This window comes from Mastigoproctus giganteus, chromosome 12 (genome assembly GCF_048544385.1).
Source record: "Mastigoproctus giganteus isolate SK-2022 chromosome 12, ASM4854438v1, whole genome shotgun sequence".
Classification (NCBI taxonomy): domain Eukaryota; kingdom Metazoa; phylum Arthropoda; class Arachnida; order Uropygi; family Thelyphonidae; genus Mastigoproctus; species Mastigoproctus giganteus.
The window spans coordinates 66774500-66783943 of record NC_143586.1 but is presented as its reverse complement, the minus strand read 5'-3'; the positions used below and the strand labels follow the sequence as shown (position 1 = coordinate 66783943).

At 40.0% G+C, this 9444-nt stretch overlaps 1 protein-coding gene across 1 annotated transcript in view; it reads right to left on the bottom strand.

Annotated features, from left to right (window-relative positions):
• Nucleotides 1-729: 729 nt before the first annotated feature.
• Nucleotides 730-9444, bottom strand: part of eIF2Bdelta (eukaryotic translation initiation factor 2B subunit delta) — a 139994-nt gene continuing 131279 nt past the window's right edge. Inside the window, exon 15 of the mRNA XM_090385680.1 lies at nucleotides 730-957. Coding sequence (XP_090241806.1) covers nucleotides 755-957 — 203 coding nt within the window. The 3' untranslated portion in view covers nucleotides 730-754. The remainder of the gene's footprint in view (nucleotides 958-9444) is intronic.

Genomic DNA, 9444 nt, shown 5'->3' with positions numbered 1-9444 from the left:
AACAGAATATAATTAGGCGTTATCAAGAGAATGAACCTGATACCTTGTATCAGTAAGCAAAGCAAATTTATAAATATTTAATATATTTCTAAAATTTATGTTAATTTGTCCAGTCCTTGTCTATGAATCAGTCTTCTGCATTTTACATTTTTACACTTGTCTCTTAGACCTGTAGACTAGTGTTTCTCAACCTGCAGTCATGAAACAATTTAAGGTGGAATGCAAAAAGTTAAGATTATTTAAAACTAATTTTAATATATATTTAACCCATCACTGACAGTTTAAGTTTCTGTATATCAGTTTAGTGGTAAAAGTTTTGGTTTACTTTTTAATATTTAATACACAAGATCCGATTTTCACATACTACCATTCAGAACCATATAAAACTGCTACATGTTAACATTTTTGAATGACATTTATTTCCTATCATTACATTTTTACACTGTAATGATAAGAAATAATATGAAAAATAATATGGAAAAAATATGACTTTAATTGCGATACTTGCAGTTACTAGTATTTTTAAAAATTCTTACAAAACAGCTTTTTTCTTTCCACTCTTCAGATTAGTTTCCTAAAAATAATAACAAGAACAGCACACACGGATAACTAATCTACAACTAAGAAGCAATAAAAAAAAATAGCTTTAATTTATGCTTCAAGTGTCGGCTTGGTAATAAAATGATATTCACTCTCAAAAGTATTAATAAACAATTTTATTATGTACAGATTTAGTCAAGATTAAATTGAGCTGTCATATGAGTTCCTTGTTTCTGACATGGTGAACAGCAGGCACTGATGTAAAAGGTAAAATTCCTTTCTCTGTGATCACCATGGAAACTAAGTCTGATGGTGTAACATCATAAATTGGGTTTAAGAAATGCAAAAACCTATTATTTTGTAGATCACTGGAGGAGGTAGCTAATGGTGAATTTTTCACTAAATCCTGGGAGGTACCTAGCATATAAAATGAGAAATTACTTTCAAATTATAATTTTCAGTGACATCTACAAAATACACTATTATAGTAAACGTTATTGGACTCATAGTTCTGAACAAAATTTGTACTTATTCAATGAAATTAATAGTGTCTGCCTACCTATATCCATGACTGCTTAAATATATTATAGAGACTTTCTACTAACACCTGGTAAAAAGCTGATAGCATTGTGCTCCACTTCTTTTTAAAGCATTTGTGAGCTTCACTAATGAAAAACAGTCTTGGCCCTGCCAAAGATGTTCAACAGGGTTGAGGTCAGACTCTCTGCTGGACAAAGCAATCAATCACAATCCTCACTCTCATGTTGGACACAAGGAACTGTCCAGCACTATAACATAGGATGTAGCATTCATGGTTCCATGGACTGCAACCAGTGGAACTAGTCCTGCTATGAGAAACGGCCCAAGATCATAACACCTCTTCCTCTTACCTTCATAGCTGGGACAATACAATCACGTACTAACCACATTTTCCAGAATCTGCCACAACTAAAGAGCCAGACAAATAGCATGCAGCATGACTTGTCACTCCATAGGGTGAATTTACATTAACTGTAGTCCAGGTTCAGTGTGCCTAGTATCATGCCAATAAACAGTGTACATTGTTTTTGTTATCAAAGGCTTGTAGGCTGCAATTTTGTGAAAATTCATGGCATGCAGCTCTTTATGTACCACAGAAATATTTACAGCTTTACTGCTGCTGCTTATAGATCCAAACTCAGATTCCCTAGGGTCTGATTACAAGATGATCTAACAAACTGTTTTACTCTAAGACTGCTGTTCTGCAGCTGCAGAATAAACTACCTTTTATAAATGTTCAATTGTAACTGCCAGTTTCCCAAGCCAAGCAAAAAAGGATGATAATTTGTCTACTTTTTTTTTTGGGTAGGAATACCCTACTTACACTTATATCATAAGAAAATTTCAATATCAGACTAGCAACACTCTCACCTCTCTTTAATGAGTGCACTGGTTCCTGTTAATCAATATTTTAAGCCTATGCCTACTTGGTCGTGTTTTGGCCAATATTATCCCTGGACTTTTAAGTTTTTTGTACACACTCAGCTTGGGAATCCTTAATTCGAATAGCGTAACGATTATCTCAAACTTGATAGTGTAACATGAAGCACTGTATTAGGAATCCGTTAGCTTAGTATAGCACTGTCAATTACTCAATTTAATTTATAAATCATTAATTTTTATTGTTAATTAAATTGTATTTAAATAGAAATCATACCCCAGACTAGAGTAGCAAAGCAATGGGCACAAAGTAGCAGAAGTGCTCTGGTTCGGGGGAGAACCGAAGGGGGCAATTCTCCAACTCATCATAGTAAAAAAAAAAATGTGCAAAATGTGAAATGTTTGCAGACCTTTCTCGAACAGGACATGATTTAGCCATGGAGGATGTTTTTGTGTGTGCGAGGTGCAGAGAGAGAGAGTGAAGAAATTAGGTGCCAATTCAGCATTCTGATGGGCATCTATGAAAGTTTGAAGAGTCGGTTAGATGCCTTTGAAGGAATTAAAATGGGGGGCCCATCAAGCTCTCAGCTGCCCAACTCAATGCCAGGGCTCACTCTTGTGCACCAGGCAACAGTGTCAATCTTTAGGGCAGAATGCACTGGTTCCACAGTAGCTAGTTATTGTCGGTGACTCAATTGTCAGGGAAATAGGAAATATATTGTGCAAAAAGGATAGGTGCTCTACAACATCATCCACTTTTGCTCCTGGCATGGGCAAAAGCTGATGATGTTGTAGAGCAGATATCTTTTAAGGGCACAAAAGGTGATATCGTTGTACATGTTGGCACTAATGACATTAAGCTTAGGAGAGCTATGGATTTACTTCACAAGTACAGGTCAATGTTGAAAAAAGTCGCAAGTTACGGTTAAATTTGAATGTCTCCAATCTTGCCCAGACACGAAAGGAGGGACTATATGATGAGAGCCTTGACAATCAATCCGGCCCTAGCATTAGTAGAGGCACATGATGCAAGCAAGAAAGCAATCTTATGCAGCATCAGCCAAAAAAAAAAAAAAAAACCTCCCATTTCACCCCTCCATTCGTTCCAAATACCTGTCCAGCCAGCCTTAAATTTATTTAGGCTATCAACTTCCACAACAAAGGATGGAAGTCTGTTCCACCAACCAACTACATGCTGGCAAAAGGCAAACTTCCGGCATATCTATCCTACATCTGTCTTTCCTCAATTTGAATTTATGCCCTCTCAGGTTATTATTCTGAGCAAGAGGAAGAATCTTATCAGCATTGAGCATGCTCCAATCATTCAAGGCTTTATACACCTCAATCAGATCACCTCGCAGGTGCCTAGTCTCCAGACACTGTAAATTTCCATTCACTAATCTTGTTGCCCTCCAACAGCTCTACATCCTTCTTAAGATGAGGTCTCCAGACCTGTATATAGTACTCAAGGTGTGGCCTGACCATTGCCTTATACAAGGGGATAATCACCTCCTTATCCCTGCTAGAAAAATTTCTGTATATCATTGACAAGACACCATGGGCTACTCTTGCAGACCGTCTGCACTGCTCAGAAAACTTCATATCAGCCTGCACAATTACTCCCAGGTCCTTTTCATTCTCTATCACTATCAGTGTAGTACCACAGAGTTGATAAGTTAATCTGGAGTTACTGCTTCCCATATGTAGTACTTTACATTTGCCAATGTTAAACTTCTTTTGCCACCTCTCAGCCCATCTGCTCAACTTTTCTAGATCCTGTTGCAGCAGTGTACTGTCATTAGTGTCCTTAACAACCCTGCCAATCTTCGTATCATCTGCAAACTTGGACATTAAGCTTGATATACCATCATCAATATCATTTATAAATACAGAAAACAACAATGGACACTGAACCTTGCAGGATTGCACTAACATTAGTACATGATGAGCAGTGACCATTGATTACCACACTGTCTTCTCCTACTCAACCATCCCTTTATCCATAGCAGTAATTTGCCTCCAATACCACACTGCTCCAATTTGTTCAGCAGTCTTCTATGCGCAACAGTATCAAAAGCCTTTCTAAAATCCAAATATATGATATCAAAGTTATTCCCTGCATCCAGTTCCTTTGTGACCACATCATAGTATTCAATCAAACTGGTCAGGCAGACTTTCCTTTAACAAAACCATGCTGTGTCCGAGCTATAACTGAAGTCTATATGATCCTGCAGTGCTTCCTTTACCAGTGCCTCCATTAATTTTCCTGGAACAGAAGTTAAACTAACAGGTCTATAATTATTTGTGTCACCCTTTGATCCTCCTTTGTGAACTGGAGTCACATTTGCACATCTCCAGTCCATGGATACCTCCTCTAAGTCCAAAGAAGTTCTCATAATTATGGCTAAGGGTTTGCTTACTTCCTTTGCTGTCTCCTTTAATATAATTGGATAGATCCCATCCACCCCAGGTGCCTTGATGTTTATCTTCAACAATTTCTCCTCCACTTTCCTCTCAGTTATTACAAAATCATCTAGCTCACCGCCAGAATTCAATTCACCTCTGGCATTCCCCTTCCAAAATAACTCCTCATGTGTGAATATAGATGCCAAATACTCATTTAGTTTGTTAGCCACCTGAGCAGGATCATCAACAGTTGAACCATCAATATCCAGTGGACCAACCTGATTCATCCCTTTCCTTTTAGAGTTTACATAGGTAAAGAATTCTTTGCTGTTTTTCTTTGCATCCTTTGCGAACGATTTCTCATAATCTGCCTTTGCCCGCTTAATCCCCTTTGTGACTTGGTTACAGACCAGCTTATATCTATCATAAGCTTCCATGTCACCCATTAATTTATATGTATCCCATGCATTTTTCTTCTCTGCCATATGTCTCATTAGTTCATCTGACATCCATTTCGGCCTAAAACTTGAACAATATTTCTTAGTTGGAAGAAAAGCCTAGTAGCTTCCAAGATAAATTCTTTGAATGCTTCCCATTTTGAATTTGCTGTTGGTAACATCATCAGTTGGTCCCACCACATAGAATTTAAATACTGTCTCAGACCACCGTAGTCACCGTCATGAAAGCAAAAACTCTTCCCTTTACCCCTGATGATAGTTACTTCTTTGAGTAAATCCTACTTCAGCACACTGTGATCACTGCCATCTAGTGGTTCCTTTATCTGCAGATTCTTAATGCATGAAAAATCACTACTGATAATCAGATCAAGAGTATTACTCCCTCTAGTTGCCTCCCAAACATGCTGCTGTAGAAAACAATCATCCAATAAATCCACAAAAGCCTTGCTAGTGTGTGAGTGACTAAGCCACAAATTCCAGTCAATCTTTGGGAAATTAAAATTCCTCATTATAAGACTCTCTGATTTACTTGGCTCACTCTATTTCCCTGTACAGTTTCTTATTATACTCATCAGAGTCATTTGGCCTATAACACACTCCTACTCTCAATTTTGATCTCCTAATGCCTATGTCACACAAAACTGATTTGACACTGCACTGTCCAGCGATGTCGACTGGATTCACTTCCTTGGATTTTGTGTTTCTTAACTAATAGCATAACCCCTCTTCCCTTCCTATGCTGTCTATCCTTCCTGTACACATTGTACTCCTACTCTCAATTTTGATCTCCCAATGCTATGTCACACCAAACTGATTTGACACTGCACTGTCCAGTGATGTTGATTCAATTCCTTGGATTTTATGTTTCTTAACTAATAGCGTAACCCCTCCTCCCTTCCTATGCTATCTATCCTTCCTGTACACAGAGTAGAGTATACAGGTCTGGAGGCCTCATTTCAAGAATTCAAGGATGAAGAGCTGCTGGAACGAGAAGGGCAACAAGATTAGTGAATGGAACAAAGGGTTGCTCTTACAAAGAAAGGCTTAAGTTTTGCAAATTACAGGAGACTAGGCACCGGTGAGGTGATTTGATAGAGGAGACTAGGCACTGGCGAGGTGCTCTGATAGAGGTGTATAAAGCCTTGAATGGTTTGAGCATGCTCAATGCTGATGGGATTCTTCCTCTTGTTCAGAATTATCACCTGAGAGGGCATAAATTCAAATTGAGGGAAGACAGATGTAGGATAGATGTGCAGAAATTTGCCTTTAGCCAGTGGATAGCTGGTTGGTGGAACAGACTTCCATCCCTTGTTGTGGAAGTTGACAGCCTAAATAAATTTAAGGCTCAGCTGGACAGGTATTTCGAATGAATGGAAGGGTGAAATGGGAGTGATTTTTTTTTTTTTGGCTGATGCTGCATAAGCTTGCTTTCTTGCATCATATGCCTCTACTAATGCTAATGCTCCCCAAATTCCAGTTCTGCATTCCTTATATCTGTGTGGCACCATGTCTCTGATATCCCAACAATATCTGCCTTTGATCTTTTGAGCAATACCTCAAATTCATCAAATTTATTTACAAACTCCTAGTATTGGTGTATACGCAAGTATACATGCACCTGTTCCTATTCTTAGCTTCCCTAACACAACCCATGTACAGCAAAGACTTCCAGCAGTCTCTGAAATACCCTGCATCTTGTTTTCCAGGCTGCTGCTCATTCGAATAGAAGCAGTGCAAGAATCACTTTCACCTCTGCCAGTGGCTACTGTTAATCTATTAGTCCTTGTATCCCCCCCCTCCAAGCTAGCAGTTTTCTGACCCACCTAACACTGCCTCGATAGCATCAGCAAATATTCTTGCACCCTTTCTATTTAAGTGTATTCCATCCCTGTAGAAGCAGTCTCTCCTGTTAACAAGTACAGACTAGACTGAAAAAAATTCTACCCCTTGAGCTTTGCACAATCCTTCCAGGGCCAAATTAATCGACAAGGCTCTCATAATATACTCCTTTCTATCGTGTTTGGGCAGAATTGCAGACATTTTCAAATTCAACTCTGAATGAATGAATAAATGTTCATCCTCAGGGAAATGATATTGTGAGGAGCTCACTAGTAACCCTAGCTATCTGAACAAAACTGATGACAACAGGTGGCAAAACTCCAATTGTAATTTCTGACAAGTGCAATCTAAACCATGTATTTATCTTCATTTCCTATTTTTAAGATCAGTTGTATAATCATGCTGTTTTTTTCCAAATTTAAACATATGCCCCTGACAACAGTTGCACATATCACAAGTAGCATATGTACAGGTTGGTTACCCCTGCCCTAAATCATAATTTTTACTGAAGAAGACTTGTGAAGGCTGCATTCAGCATTCATGAATTTCATTTCTTATCGAGACAAGCTAATGAACAAGGATAACAGTTATAAAGCTAGTTTTGGTAATCCCAAATTAACTGGTGATGTGCGGAGTAAGTCACAGGAACATTCAGCATTTTAGTTATAATTTTAAAAAAAATTGCTAAACATGATATTAATTTTAATACACATAAAACTGAAGTGCAAGCATAATGCTGTGCACAGAAAAGAATATTTTTCAAATGTCCACAACCCCGGGGGCTCACATCTGGTGAGTATGGGCTTGGCACACCCAGGGTCCTGAGCTGGATATCATCATTCTTCTCTTTCTTGGTGATTCCCTTCTACTTTTGACTCTCTCTCTCTCTCTCTCTCTCTCTCTCTCTCTCTCTCTCTCTCTCTCTCTCTCTCTCTCTCTCTCTCTCTCTCAGGGTAACTCGGGACCTTTTTTTTTCCTGGTGCAGCATAAGCCTCAGGCTTCCTTGCACCATATGGCTATTAGTAATAATAGTAATAATATCTGGAGCATTCTATTCCTTCTTAAAACCTCTACATATTTTTGTGGTATACAGAGATACTGCAGATATTTCTACCAGATGTTTGTTTGTTGCTTGGGTTTATTGGCGCATTAGCGACTAAGGCTATAATGCACCATATTTCTACCACATGCAACACAATACCAGTATTAGCAAATTGGCACACTGGAATATCAGAGAGCACGGAGGTCGTGGCCACCCGCTGAGGTCACTTACCTGCGCCGCCAATATACAGTACTGAGAAATACTTATACCGAGAGTATAAAGAAAAGTAAAAAGTCCTCCTGGGAACGACTGGTCTCAACTAAAGGTAATGAGAATCCCTGGGGAGTGGTCTACAAGATCACAACAAATAAACTCCCCAGGGGGGAAATAACCACAGCAACTATAACGCCGCAACGCACCCTCACCACAACATGGGACGACTCGGTGGCCAACATTTTGAACACCATTATAAAAGACCCACCGAATATACTCACGGAAGACCAACAAGCTATCATACAGGCAAACGAGACCTATAACACCTAACAAATGGAGCCGCCAATTACCATGGATGAGCTGCAGGAAGCTGCAACACAAATGCGCAACAAGAAATGCCCTGGCCCTGACCTCTTGGACCCAGAACTCGTTAAGAGGGCGGTGGAGCACATACCGGAACCCCTGCTGCACCTCTTCAACTGCTGCCTCAGAGTGGGCCATTTCCCAACTAGCTGGAAAACAGCACATCTCAAGCTCATCCTGAAAAACCCAACTAAACCACCTGAACAACCAAACTCTTACCGTCCTATAGCGCTGCTATCAACACTAAGTAAACTCCTGGAGAGAATACTACATCGAAGAATACTCAGCCACTACAAAGAAGCTAACCTAGAGTCACCCAGACAATATGGGTTCAAACCCGGACTCTCCACGATTGAAGCAATTCGGAACCTCCTAGAAAGCGCAGCACAATGTAATGAAAAGTACTTCCTGGTAATTGCGGTCGACTTCGCCGGGGCGTTCGACACCCTCTGGTGGCCGAGCGTCCTGGGCAGACTCCGCAAGGCAAAAATCCCCATGAATTTATATAATTGCATTAGATCCTACCTCTCAGATAGAAAAATCAGGGTAATGGCACCGTTCCGGAGCCTGACAAGATCGGTCCGCAGGGGCTGCCCGCAGGGATCTGTCCTGGGGCCGCTCCTGTGGAACATTGTTTTTGATGAATTCCTGGCACTCGACTTGGGTGATGTCAACGCACAAGCTTTCGCGGATGATCTCGTCCTAACGGTGGCAGCGAGCTCTAGATCACAGTTAGAAGCCCGTGCAAACCATGCACTGCAAGTGCTCCAGGACTGGGCAAACCTGCATACACTGGAGATTTCTCCGACCAAAACGAACTCAATTCTACTGAGAGGAACACTCAACATCAGACGGCCGCCCCAGATAAAAGTAAGGGGAAGCACAATCAAACTGGCAAACCAGATGAAATACCTAGGCATTATCCTAGATTCCAACCTGTCCTTTAAACAACACCTCTTATATCTGAAGGAGAAGCTGAGAAAATATGCAGCACTAGTAGTCAGAGTAACACGCAGAGACTGGGGACTAAACAAAAGAACATTATCCCTCTACTATAAAGCAATTTTCGTCCCAGCAATTACTTATGGAGCCCCAATATGGTACGTCAAAGCAAGAACTGCAGTAAATAAAAGAATCCTCGATACAATACAGCGAAAAATACTC